This window comes from Agelaius tricolor, unplaced genomic scaffold (assembly GCF_023055355.1).
Source record: "Agelaius tricolor isolate 1412-34295 unplaced genomic scaffold, bAgeTri1.0.p SCAF_2, whole genome shotgun sequence".
In the NCBI taxonomy this organism is placed as follows: Eukaryota; Metazoa; Chordata; class Aves; order Passeriformes; family Icteridae; genus Agelaius; species Agelaius tricolor.
In genome coordinates, this window is record NW_027269262.1 from 93,966,893 (window position 1) to 93,980,949 (window position 14,057).

Below are 14,057 nucleotides of genomic sequence, written 5' to 3' on the forward strand. Positions count from 1 at the left end.
TGCTACTCTGATTATTGATCTTTTCAGACTGACAGAAAATTGTTCTGTTCAGTGCCAGGCCTGTGCTCCTGGGGTAGAGGTGAGAAAAAGGCCATCAGTGCCAAGCAAAACTTGTAAGGAAACTGAGTAATCTGAGTCGCTTAGCAGAAAGTTTTATAGTGCTTTTGTTTTTAATCTCTGTAAAGAAACCAGGAAATTCAGCTAAGGCGTGTGTGGATGTATTTGTTGACTGCTTATTTCAAATATCAGAGATCTGTGAGTGCCCTCATAGGTCTGCATCCATTCATATCTCCCTTGTGTGCCTCAGTTTCCTTCTCATAGAATGGGTTGGGTTGCAAGGGACCTTCAAAATCATCTCATTCCATGGGCAGGGACACCCTCCACTGTCCCAGGTTGTTCCAGGCCCCATCCAGCCTGGCCTTGGACAATTCCAGGGATGGGGCAGCCACAGCTTCTCTGGGCAACCTGTGCCAGGGCCTCACCACCCCTCACAGGGAAGAATTTCTTCCTTCTATTTAGTCTGAATCTCTCCTGTTTCAGTTTTAAATCATTCCTTTTGCCCTGTCACTCCATTCCGTTGTCCAAATTCCCTCTCCAGCTCTCCTGGAGGCCCTGGAAGGGGCTCTAAGGTCTCCCTGGAGCTGGACATTCCCAGCTCTCCCAGCCTGGCTCCAGAGCAGAGGGGCTCCAGCCCCTGGAGCATCTCCATGCCCTTGTCTGAACTTATTCCCACAGGTTCACATTTTTCCTGTGCAGAAGATCCCAGAACTGAATTCAGCACTCCAGGCTGGGTCTCACCAGAGCAGAGGGGACACTGCTCTCCCTTGACCTGCCCACACCATGGGGATCCAGCCCAGGAGCCCAGGACACATTTGGCTTTCTTGCCTTTGAGCTAAATAAGGTTGATTTCCTTAAATGAATGTAGGGAAATTGCTGGGCCGTCCTTTATTTCATTGGAACTTCAGATTTCATTTTGAGCCACATGGATTTACCAAACTTGTGGTACATTTTGAATTCAGAGGCTCAGAAGTGCAGGATTTTTCCAGGAGGTTTGGTTTTGCTCCAATAAGCCTACACTGCCTTGCTGGATGTGTGAGATGTCTTTCAGGATTTTCAGCAGCATAACTGAGAGCTCAGCCTGTCTTTGAACCAGGGGATTGATCACAGAAAGGGAAAATTATCTCTTGGATAACAGAATGACCCCTGTGAAAGAGTTTTGCTGGTTTTATTTAGTTCTTAGGAAGGTCTCAACTAAGCAAAGAGCGATCACTGCTTTGGTACTGAGGGCGTTCAAAACATTCCAAGCAGCTGCAGTGTTAAAGATTGATTTAAACCCATATTTAGCTTAGTGTTTAATGAATTTCAGCATTTACCTCTCTGGCATGAGATCCTTTGCAACTGCTTTAGCAGCCAATCAAAGATTTATTTTATTTCATTTTTAATCAGTCTATTTTTTTCCAAAGCTGCAAACCTTTTCATGTCCCTTTCTCATAGGAACCATCCACTCTTTAATTCAGCCCTGAGGTCCTACACAAACAGTGACTCTGACACATTTTTTGCAGAAATATGATTGCAGGGGTTGTTTTTTTTTTTTGTGTCCCAGGCTATTGTGCAGAGCCAAAGTGTCTGAGAGGCGCTTTGGGGCAGCCTTTGGCTGGAAATGAAAATTGCTTTTGGGAATCCCACAAAAAGGATTAACTTTGACTTCATCTCTGGTTTGTTCTCCAAATTAATAATCAATCTGCCAGCTGGACCTGTGCCAAGCACTCGCCTGGTTGGAGAAGGGGGAATGGCCCACGTGAAGCAAGAACAGTCAGAGAACCACGGAGTTGGTTGGGTTGGGAAAAAACTTCTGAAGATTCCTTGTATTTTTCAGATCTCAAACATCTACCCCAATTTTAAAAACTCTCTGCTCCGTGGCTCTTCCCACAACAAAAGCTTTCCATTTGTGCAAATTCCTGTTCAGAGCAGCATTTCTGTTTGAGAAAGTCCTTGAGCGTGTGCTTAGCTCCTGTTTAAATCTACAAGACAGTGCTTAATTGCTTTTCCCCATCAAGTGCTCAAATGATGTTCAGAGTCATGTTGTAACATATGGTGAGACATTTTCCTGTGCAGCATCATTGGAATTACACCGGAGATAAATCTGACCACGGACGTTAGAGACAGAACCAACTTGTCAGGTTCCCTGCTCACCCTCCCCATACAATGTTGGTTTTTTTTACGCCAGTCTGGTTTGGGGATTTCTACAATTCCTTTTTGACTGGGTTGTAATCACTCTGACTACACTCTCCTCTAATATTCTGCCCACGTTTTCCCTTTAGTAGAGTTTCCTCTTTCTTGCCTCCACTCTGGAGACTGCCTGGAAATAATTCCGCTCCCTTATTAGCGTACCTGGATTCAATATTTGTGAAGAACTCAAATTCTGCTCTTTTTCTTTGCCTCTGAGCTTTGAGCACGGATTTCCCAGCACAAACCCAGTGTATTTTTTGGCAGAATCAAAGGCTTTTCTACTGCTATACAAATGAAACCTGAACCTACAGGCAGGCACACACAAAAACACACAAATGTTCCTCCCCTTCTGGACCTGTTCATTAATCGCCCATTGTCTTCCAGAGCTTTTCATCAGGCCCACGGTGAATGAATTTTGCATTCAAATGTGAAACGTGCCCTTTTGCAATCTATCTGCTCTGTAATTTGAATTGCTGCCAGTGAAATAATCTTTAGATGGCAAAATCCAGTGACTGAATTCTGAAATTTGAGTTTAAGGATTTTAAGTCTGCACTGAACTATGAGGTGTTTGGTAATACTTGATGGTTGAAGTGAACACTATCTGGACAGGTATCTGCAATCAGCAAGACCCAAACTCCCTCAGATGTGTTTCCCTGGACCTTGGAGAAATCCCATTAGATTTTTCTTAGTGGTATTGAGTGTGGGATCTGCAGCAGGTGATGCTGGACAGGCTCAAACAGTCACAAACCATGAATGAGACAACCCAAAATCACAAGGAATTATTGTGAGACCTCACCTGAAACAACAAATCCAACTCTGGGACTTCCAACAGCAGAAGGAGGTGAAGGTGATGGATAAGTCCGGAGGAGGCCATGGAAATGTTCCCAGGGCTGGAGCCCCAGTGCCTGAAGGGGCTCCAGGAGAGCTGGAGAGGGACTTGGAACAAGGGAATGGAGTGACAGGACAAGGGGGAACGATTTAAACTGAAAGAGAGGAGATTCAGACCAGATACAAGGACAAAATTCACCCCTGTGAGGGTGGTAAGGCCCTGGCACAGATTGTCCAGAGAAGCTGCCCCATTCCTGGAATCATCCAAGGCCAGGCTGGATGGGGTTTGGAGCACCCTGGGATAGTGGAAGGTGTCCCTGCCCATGGCAGGGCTGGAACGAGGCGATCTTTAAGATCCCTTCCAACCCAAACCATTCCAGGATTCTACATCCCCACTGGGAATCAGTGAGAAGAGGTTCTTGGCTCTTCTGCCACATCCTCCTACCTCCAAATTGGTTTTCCCAACCCATCTCCAAGCTCCATCCCCAAAGGGTGCAGAGGTGTTTGTATCCAAAGGGTTTCAGAGCAACAAGAAGAGGTAATTAGGGAGATCTGCAACGAGGAAGGAAAGGATGAAAGAAAAGTTATTCTTCTGAGGATATTAAAACCAGAGGAATGAACATGGTCTTTGGAGCATTTGAGTGGTTTAATGACTGGTAATGACTAATTAATTAATAATCGCTGGTAGTAATGAAGGCCAGATTTTCGTTTCCCATTAAAAGATGTAGCTGGACTTATTCTGAGGTGATTTACACCAAGTTCCTGACTCAGCATATCCACATCACCCATCCTTTATGTGATTTATAGCAACTTTTAAAGCAAGAACTGGATGGCTTTGATCCAGTTGCTTTCTTTGAGTCCAACAGGATAAATAAACAGGCACCAGACCAGGTCTTTGAAGAGCAAAAGGTGGTTATTTTAATTTTTAATTTTTTTCTTGCCTCAATATTGCTGTGCCCTTTCTGTGTGCATCTAGAAATGGATTTCGGGCTGTGCCAAGTGCGGCTTTGGCCCTGGATAAATTTTATCCTGATATTGCATTCAGTGCTGTTCTGTCAGCTTTTCTGCCATGGGAGTGTGAGACCAGGCACAGCATCTGGGGAGTGTTATTTGTTTTCTGATGCTTTCCCTGGGGTTTCCTGTTCTTGTCGGTTTTCTGATTTATTTTCCTTTTTTATTTTTTTCTTCCTTTTGGATGAGGTTACTTCTGTTGATGTATGGCCCAGATCTGTCCTAGTCTACTTTGAAAGCTGGTAAATGAGTAAAGCTGGGCTTTGGGATTGGAAATGATATGAGGGCAAATGTATTCCCACATTTGAAGAGAGCTCAGGTTCCTTGGGGCAGGGGGTGCCTGTGTGTGGCAATGTACACAAATTTGATGCTCCAAAAATGGGAGATTTAAGCATTTCTATTTGTTGGGAAAGGCTGCTTAAATTGAAAAAAAAAGCTGAGGGTAGAGTTAAGGATGAAAGGACAGGCTGGAAGACCTGGGGTTGTTTAGTCTGGACAAGAGAAGGCTCCAGTGATATCTCAGAGCCCTTCCCAGTGCCCGAAGGAGCTCCAAGAGAGCTGGAGAGGGACGTGAGGCAAGGGCTGGAGTGACAGGACACAGAGCATGGCTTTAGACTGCCAGAGAGCATGGTGAGATGGGATATTGGGACGAAATTCTTCCCTGTGAGAGCAGAGAGGTGCTGACACAAGTTTTCCAAAGAAATTGTGGGTGCCCCATCCATGGAAGTGTCCAAGGTTGGGTGGGACATTGAGCAGTCTGGTGTAGTGGAGGGTGTCCCTGCCCATGGCAGGAGGTTGGAAAAAGATGATCTTTAAGGTCCCTTCCAAAACCATCCTAGGATTCCAAAATTCTATAATTAGGAGATTTTAAAAGCAGTTTTCTAGATATCCTCAAAACCATAAATGAGAAAGAGCACTAAAAGTCCCTCAGCTAACAAAAAAAACAAAAAACCCACAAGCCAAATGCACCAATATCTACCAAAAAAAACCCCAAACAACACAACAGTCTGTTATAGAGGGAAAGTAAAAGCTGCTGTGGAAATCTGGAGAAAGGATAAATTGACAGCAAGCAATGCAAATTAAAAGCTTGAAAAATACAATTCAAAAAAAAAAAAAAAAGGAAAAGTGTAGAAATTTTATTCTTCAGACCAGCAAAGCTGAATAAAAAGCAGAATTCAGAGTCTACTAAACCCATAATAAATCCTGATGGTATTGGTTTGTTACTAGCTCGAAATGACAGATTTATTTATAATAATGCAGGAATTTCAATAAACGCCTGTATTCTGTAATTGGAAGAGAGCCTGGTTCCTTAATCCACATCCCAGCCTAATGAAATACTTTTCATTACACCAGCAGCTGGAAAACCTGCTATACATCATCTAGCAAAGTGAGATGTGGGCAAGAGTAACAAGACAGAGCAATTTGGAACTTGAGGGTTTTAAAAGAGCAGGTTAAGACTAATTTGGGATCATTGTTCTTTAGGAAAAGAAAGGTGGAAGAGTTCCCCAAATCTGGAGAGAGGAGCATGTGTGTGTAAGCACAGCAGCCTCACATCTGTCTTAGGCACAATATCCATCTGAAACGGGATCCAAAAGTTTAGGGATTGTGGGTAATATTATGATTATAATTGAATAATAGCATGCTCATTAAAACAGAGGCATTAATAGCAATCAACTTATGGAAAATAGATTTTTGTCAAGCTAAATTAATACCTTCTAGGAGAATACAGAACTGGTTGTTGGAGTCTGGGAATTTATCATTATTTGTACACATCATAAATAAGGCATTTTTCTCAGTGACAGTGGATAAACAAAACAACTCAATAATGCAGATCTTGGAAATATGAGCAGCACATAGAATGGAGAATACAGAACTCAGATTTCCCATGAGACTGGCCTTGGATCTCCTGGTCCCTTCCAAAAAGGGTGTTGGGGGATGTCAGAAGGTGCATGAAAGAGAGCAAAGAACAATGCCAGGGTCTGAAAGCCTCCAAGAAATGATGTGACAGCTCAGAGAAAATCATGTGGAGAGCTCCTGATCCAGAGAAGACAGATTTATGTCCCATGAGATGGATGGATGGAGAAGCACGGGATCACAGAATGGTTTGGGTTGGAAGGGACTTTAAAGATTATTTAGTTCCAATCCCCTGCCATGGGCAGGGACACCTTCCACTAGACCAGGCTGCTCCAAACCCCATCCAACCTGGCCTTGGGCACTCCCAGGGATGGGACATTCAGACATTTAGTAGGGTCCAGATATTTAAAAATGTGGATGAGCACCAGAAAAAAAAAAAAACCGTTTTGTGTATTGCCTACAACTTCTACACTAAATTTAATTGGGGTTTTTTTGATTTTATAAAAATAAAATAAAATAAAATAAAACAATTTATTGTACAAAATAAAGATATAAAATATAAATATAAAATATAAAATAAAAATTTATTTATATTTTATAAAATAAAATTATTTTATTTTTTAAACTATGAACAGTGCTCTAACCCAAACCAGAAATAATTCAGGGAGGCCCAGTGTCACATGTAGAACAGGATCTGAGGGGACACTGAGGGCAGGAGGTGCTGGTGCTCTGTCACCCAGGCCATGGTGGCACAGGGAAGCGGAGGGAGGCTCGGAATCGTTGTGTGAGGAGCAGCTCAGAGCCTGCAGCAGGTCAAGACCTGCCAAGAACTTGTCAGTGGCTCAGGGCAGGTCTCTGGAGGCAGCAGCACGGAGCTGTCCAGGCCATCTGTGCTGCACCCAAGGCTGCTGAGCAGCTTGGCTCCATCTGGAGCTGCCGTGGGCTCGCTGCTGGCGTTGCTGCCGAGGTCCCCTCCTCTGAGGATGGTCAGCTGGGGAGATGGGACATCTTTCCCCATGTCCCTTCAGTGGGGGCAGATGGCCCTTTTGCTCTGCCTCCTCATCCTGTCCCAGGCTCCTGTGAAGCCCAGGTTATGCACAGGGATGCTGACCTTCTCCCCATCTACTGAATTTCTGCACTTGCTCTCTGCACCTGCACTCCCTGAGTGAGCATATCCCAGGAGATAGGACTGGACAAGACACAGAAACAATGGGTGGAAAATGACAGCAGTTTTTGGGTCCCCACTGTCCCAGCACATGAGGCAGAGCAGCAGATTCCCCTTTTCCCTGGCTTAGCCTCTTGTGCTCACACAGAGATGGGGCTGCAATCATTTTCCCTGATGAAACCACCCCACCTGTGGGATGAAGACCATGGAGACTTCCCCATCTATGGCCCCTTCTTCTGCTTTTCCCCAGGCTAAAAGGATGCCAGGAAAAAGCAGGGATCTGTCCCTTTGAGGTCTTCAGGTCCCTCTGACCATGAGGGAGGAACATCCCTGCCATGCCCAGAGCTCTGGGAATGTGGGGAAGGGCTCAGGAGGGCCCTGGCCTGGCCTTTGGAGAAGGAACAAGGGAGGGGTGAAGCTGTGAATTGGGGTTCCCATGGCTGGGGGAGGTCCATACATATCCATATGGGGTGTGGGGTGTATGGGGTGAGAGATGGGGCTGTGAGGACAGTGAGGTGTATTTTAGGTCCATAGTGTTATATCCATAAATGGGATATGTGGGATAAGGCTGTAGGGATGGGGAGATGTGTTCAGGTTGTGTAGGAACAGGGCTGTAGGATTATTTATCCATGTGTCCCATGTGTGGATCAATATGGTGGGTGTGGGGTTAAGGGTGTGTTATATGGAACAAGTGGGACAGGGCTATAGGCTTAAGGAAATGTATATGGCACATGTGGGACTGGGAACAGGGCTAAGAAAGTGTGTATGGGATAAGTGGGAAAGGGATATAGGATTAAGATGGTGTATATGGGGTATATGGGGCAGGGTTGTAGGGTTAAGGTGCGTGTGGGATAAGTAGGGTTATAGGGGCAAAAGGGTGTATATGGGGCATATGGGACAGGGCTATAGGGTTAGAGGGAAGTATATGGGATATGTGGGAAAGAGCTATAGAGTCAGGAAGGTTTATATGGAAAGGGCTACAGGGTTAAGGAGGTGTATATGGGATATGTGGGACAGAGCTATAGGGTTAGGAAGGGTTATATGAGATATGTGGGACAGGGCTGTAGGGTTAGGGAGGTGTATATGGGATATGTGGGGCAGGGATATAGGGTTGGGCAGGTGTATATGGGATATGTGGGGCAGGGATATAGGGTTAGAGAGGTTTATATGAAATATATGGGGCAGGGATATAGGGTTAGGCAGGTGTATATGGGACATATATGATAAGGTTATAGGGCTAAGCGGGTGTATATGGGATATGTGGGACAGAGTTATAGGGTTAGGCAGGTGTAGATGGGATATGTGGAACAGGGATATAGGGTCAGGAAAGTGTATATGGGATATGTGGGGCAGGGATATAGGGTTAGAGGGATGTATATGGGATATATGGGAAAGAGCTATATAGTTAGGAAGGTTTATATGGGGCATGAGGGACAGGGCTACAGTGTTAGGGGGTGTATATGGGATATGTGGGGCAGGGCTATAGGGTTAGGGCGATCGTGAGACCGGGCAGCCCGGGGGCTGCAGGGAGCCCTTCACATGTGTCGGGTTGATGGAAGGGTCACAGCGGGGCGGGGGAGCCGCGGACGGACCAGCACCAGCACCAGGATGGAGCCGCTGGGGGTTGGCGGGATGGGGGCGGCGGGGGGCGCGGTGCCCGCTCCCCGCCCGCCCTGACGGCCGCTCTCTCTCTCCCTCTCTCCCCGCTCCGCCGCCCCGTCCCTCCCTCCCTGCTCTCCTCCCTCCAGCAGAGCCTCCGCCTCCGCCTCCCCGCCCGGCGCCTGGTCCTGGCGCGGCTGCCGAACGGTCCCGCTCGACGCCTCCCGGACCAAGTGCCTGTGTGACCGGCTCTCCGCCTTCGCCATCTTAGCCCAGCTCAGCCCCGACATGGTGAGTCCCGCCGAGGGAGGAGCGGAGGGGCCGGGGGAGGCGTGGGGGACACGCGGGGGACAGGGCGGAATGAAGCGGGAGGGAAAGGGACGCGCCCGGGATGCAGCGGAGCATCCCCGGTACGGCGGCGGGGACAGCCCCGAGCGCTGCCGCTGCTGCCGCCACTGCTGCAGTCCGGTGTCACCGGGACCGTGGCGACACAGAGGCTTTGCATAACCCTCCCCCTTCCTTCCCCGCCGTCCTTCCTCTCCCCTTCCCCCCGACCCTGACCGCAGCTTTTGGGGACACACACACGCGGGGACATCGCCGCGCTGCTCCCTCTGGTCCTCCCCATCCATCCTTCCATGCCTGCGCTGTGCTTTGGGACGCGGATCCCGCTCAGTGTGGGGAGCCGCCGGGCCCCCGCAGGCGTGTTCGCTGCCGTGGGCTCCCCACGCACGGAATCTTCCGCACGTGGCTTTTTTTGGGGGGGCGGAATCGCCCCGCTCCGCCTCCCTCCCTCCCTCCCCGCCCGTCTCCATCCCCCCTCGGCGTCCTCCCCGCTACCCCACGCAGTTTCGGGGTGTGTGTACGGAGGGGTTCCCGCTCTGCAATCGCGGGGAGCGTGGAGGGGAGGAGTTGTGAAGTTTTGGCCGTTTGTCGGGGACACGAAGTCGGTGCCGCGTCTTCGGACGGAGCCTCCGAAAAAAAAAAAAAAAAAAGTGCGAGATTCCTAGAAATTATCGCTGGGCGGCTGCACCCTGAGTCAGAGCACGGGGAGAGTGCCAGGGCACTAAAGACGGCGCTGGGGTGGTCAAAAGACGCTTCACAGGCTCCTCTCTCCCACCTTGTGCTTTTGAATTTGTTTTTCTTTCTTTCTTTCCTTCTTTCTTTCTTTTTGTTTTTGTTTTTTTTTTTTTTTTTTAAGTAGTTCATCCCTTTTTGGACAGTGCCCAGGTTCACAGAGTGAAGCCACCCCCCCTCCTCCACCTAAAGCTTCTCCCATCTGCCTGGGCACTGGGAGTTACTGGGCCCTTGCAATTATTTACTAATTATGGCTTGCTTGTTAAATGCTGGCTTAATTCGGCAAAAGGGGAGGGGAAAGGAAGAAAGAAAGGGTGAGAGTGGTAAAGGGAGAGGGGGGATCACATTTTCCAAGATGAAGGTTTGGTTTATTATTAGAAACACTAATGTATTTGGTCCACTAGTTACCATGGAAACAACATCTGCACTGAAGTGGTTTTAAAGACACAGTGTTGGTTGTGTTTGCCTGGGCCCCGAGCAGGCCCAGCCACCACAGGGCTGGGAAATGGGCTCTGGGCTCCTCAGCAGAGCAGCTTTTGGGCTCCCTTGGACAGAGGCACCAACCCTGTGGTCTCAGGTAGAGATATTCTGGCTGAAGGATGCTCAGAGGTAGGACTGGGAGCGTGTTCCCGCTTGGAAGGGCTCTGGAGGCAGCTGGTTGCATCAATCCTGGCATCCCTGCACCCATCTCCTTCCTTGGGCTGTGGTTTCCTTGTCCTGCCACCATAAACCAAGCGGGCAGGAAGGCAGCTGCTGGGCTGGTGCTCTCCAGGAGAATTCCCAGCCTTCTTGAGGTGGACAGGGTGATCTCAGGAGAAGCAGGTGGGGTTTGTCACCTGCCCTGGGAGCTTGCAGGGCTGTGTCCTGCCAGCAGCAGAGCTTCACGCTTCACCCCAAGCTCCAGCAGCTTTAGGGTCTGGCTCCAGAGGTTGTGGTTGATGAGTGAGCCTTGCCCTGCATGGGAAGGACTCCAAAATATCCTGACAAAGTTTTGGGAGGTTGCATGGCTGGGCAAAATAAATTGGGATTTCTGCTGCAGGGAGGCTTCTAAGGCAAAGCTTGAAATGAGGCGAGCCCAGATGTGCAGCTGAGCTGCTGGTGGAGGTCCTCTGCTGATCCATCTTCTGGAATTTGGCAGAGGATCAGGCAGTGTGGGAAAAGAAAAGGGAATCTTTGCCTTGGCTAAAGCAGAAGTTTCTCTTATGTAGATTTTATGTTCACACACTGCTTGGTATTATTTAATTAATCAATCTGGGGAAAAAATGGTTAATTTGATGTGGCCAGGTGCTGCTGCTCCATCAGCTCCAGGTGTTTCAGTGTTATCTGGATAACACAGGGTGCGTGTCAGCCCTTTATTATCCTTGCAAGTATTTTTGCATTTGAGAGTGGGCTTGGCTGCAGGAGGATACAGCTCCTTCCCCCAGGCATGTTTTATTATATCTGCAACTAAACTCACAGCTGCTCCTTTGGGGTTTAGGCCTAAAATTGCTTCTTTTGCCCTCTTTCCAACTCCTCTGGCTGCTGGTTGAGTTATGTTTACCCAGCTCATTTTTTCCCAGCCCTGAGTCCACTCATGAGCATCAGAATGAGTCCTTTGGCTGTGCTGAGGGGAGAACTGGGGCTTGGATATCTCCTGAATCCCCTGACTGAGCCAGTCCAAGGGTTTGATGATGATGGGGAGCATCACCCTGGCTGGGACCCATCTCCTGCCTTTGCCTGTCCTGTGAGCTTGCATGGCTGTGCTCATCCAGCTCCTCATTCCCTCGCTTTCCTCCCCAAATCTCATTTTGAACAAGCCCACGTTGCCTCCCGTCCCCAGAGGTGGCATCTCGTCATCGTTGGTGTCTGCGGTGGTGACATTTATGGTGCAGTTTTTCATGTGCCTTTGGAGCTCTCAGGACAAGAAGCTCCATCCGCCTGTGTCATTAATATTATTTATTGCTATAAATCTCCCTTCTGGAGCCTTTGGCCCTGGCAGCTTGAAATATTTGTAACCCTAGTATGGGCACAGCTCCTTTGCAGTGAAAAAAGGCTTTTGGGACGAGTGTTGCTGCTGATTGGGACTGGCCAAGGACAGGCTGGGACTTGAGAGTTGCTGGTGTAGTGGGGAAAGGAAGCAGTTTTCCTTGATTTCAGTGAAGCTGGAGGCTGAAAATGCTGTGTTTTGAGTCAGTTTGGGAGACAGACATCCCTAAACCGTGATAGATCCAGCTCAAAAGCTGGAGTTCAGATTTGTGTTTGATTTCCCCTGCTACTTCCACTTGACAGAGGCAGCCTCATGCTCTGCTTTGGCACAACTGCTGTTTGACCATCGTGAAAGATTAAAACCTCTTAAATTAAGGAACACAGACAAGCATTTTGGGACTTTTTGTTTTAGCTTTATACCCTGCCTGTCTTGGAAGGGCAATGCCTTGTGGTGCTACACCTGCACAGTAGCAGTGCTAACAGAAAATGAGGGCAAAAGGAAATCACAGAGCTGCATGTGAGGCATGTGGTGGTCGTTTTTTCAATATATTTTGGCAATTTTTGGAGGTGGGAAGAAGCAGAGCAGGAGCCTGAGGATGAGCAGCAAAGCCTTTCACTCCTTTGTTGTCTCATATGAGTTTGGCCCGTGTTGTCTTTGCTGCCTTCCACCTTGTGCTTGGCCTTTGTAAAGTCAATCCAGCTTTAAGGGTTGGTTAAGCACAGCTTGGATGGGGTTTTGGGAAAGCTGGTCTGGTGGAAGGCGTCTCTGTCCAGCCAGGGGGTTGGAATTGGATGATCTTTAAAGCCCAAACTGATGCTTCTGTGATTTGTGCAGCCCTTAGGGCTGGAGTAAAACTTGACAAATTGTTGTCTCTCCCCCTCCTTACCGGTCCTGCCTGCAGAAAACTGATCAGAGAGAGGCATCTGAGCTCTCCTCTCATTCCTAGGCTTGATGAAGATTCAGAGCTGGTGGCAAGAACTTGTAGGGGTGCTGAGTTTGTTATGTCTGCACTGAATTTTTGGGACATCTCACCTCCGTGTTGGTGTTTTCTGACAGGCAAAACCAGCAGCTGTTGAGTTTTGTGGGTTTTTTTGTAACAGATCTGGCCTGGGTGAGTGCTGGCCAGGCAGTGAGCTGACCTGTGAGATGAGAGGAAACAGCCTTAAGTTGTGCCAGTGGGGCAAATCTAAAAGATTGGATATTAGGAAAAAATTTCTTCAAGGAAAGGGGTTGTCAAGCATTGGAACAGGCTGCCCAAGGAAGTGGTAGAGTCACCATCCCTGGAAGTGTTCAAGAAATAAGTGGATGTGGCACTTGGGTGCTGGGTTGATGGTTGGACTTGATGATCTCAGAGATATTTTCCAGCCTTGATGATTCCAGGATTTATATCCCAGGATTGTTCAGTGTTCTCTCCAGTTTGCAAGAATGGGAAGCACCTTTCCTGGCGTGCTTCTTACCCACGGGGATAAAGCTCCTCTCTAAACTCACAACATTTCTTTTTTTGTCCCTCAAAACCTCCCATTTTGGGATGGAAGGGACCTTCAAAGATCTTGTTGTGTCCCAAGGATCTTCCCCCTGAAAAGATTGTCCTGTGCTGCAGGAGCTCTCTGTACTTCATGGACAGTGCACACACACAAGGTGGGTTATTTTAAGCTCCTAAAATTCTGTAGGGCCTCTCTTCCACAGGGAGGAGATCCAGGTTTCCCAGGAGAAAAAAGGAAAAAAAAAAAGTTGATGTTATGAATCAAATATTTTGTAAGACTGTAGCAATTCTGACAACATTTTGATGGAAATTATATTGGTTTTATTTAGATAAGACCGGAGAACTTCATTTGGAGATGAAAATTTTAACATTTATATTCTTCCATCATTTATCATGTGAAATGTGGAGTCTGGATGAGAACAAAGCCTTTTGCATACCTTGAGAACTGACAGTTCTCATGTTCACAACAGTTTCCAGGCTTAGGTTCTGCTTTTTCTGCAACTTTAACTCTTTAATTTAAAAAATTAGACTTTTCTGAGGAAGGGAATTTTTCAGTTTTGCCAGGCTTTTGAGACATCAAACTCTGGTCAGGTCGTGCAGGGGTTTAGGCAAGAGTTTGGTGTGTTTGGGTGTGTTGTTGAGGCTACAGCCAGAGCTTTTCTGTGCCTGTCAGTGGAATTGTGACCTTGAGCTGAACACTTCCCTGCTTTCTGCTTCCCTGTCTCCAGCTGCAGCACCCTTGCAGGTGACACCCCGGGCTCCGTGCATCCACATTTGCACAGTGCCCCCAGCCTGAAGGGTGCTCCAGGAAGCACCGAGTGCTGTCATTTCCCTGACAGAGCATTAGG

At 47.8% G+C, this 14,057-nt stretch overlaps 1 protein-coding gene across 16 annotated transcripts in view; it reads left to right on the forward strand.

Moving 5' to 3' along the window:
* ADGRB1 (adhesion G protein-coupled receptor B1) overlaps positions 1 to 14,057 on the forward strand; it is a 289,794-nt gene that overhangs the window by 194,121 nt on the left and 81,616 nt on the right. For 12 of the 16 annotated variants that reach the window (XM_071421902.1, XM_071421903.1, XM_071421906.1 and 9 more), the window contains one exon: positions 8,836 to 8,977. In XM_071421902.1, the coding sequence (XP_071278003.1) occupies positions 8,836 to 8,977 (142 nt within the window). The remainder of the gene's footprint in view (positions 1 to 8,835; positions 8,978 to 14,057) is intronic. The other 4 variants (XM_071421911.1, XM_071421904.1, XM_071421917.1 and 1 more) reach the window with 1 other exon arrangement.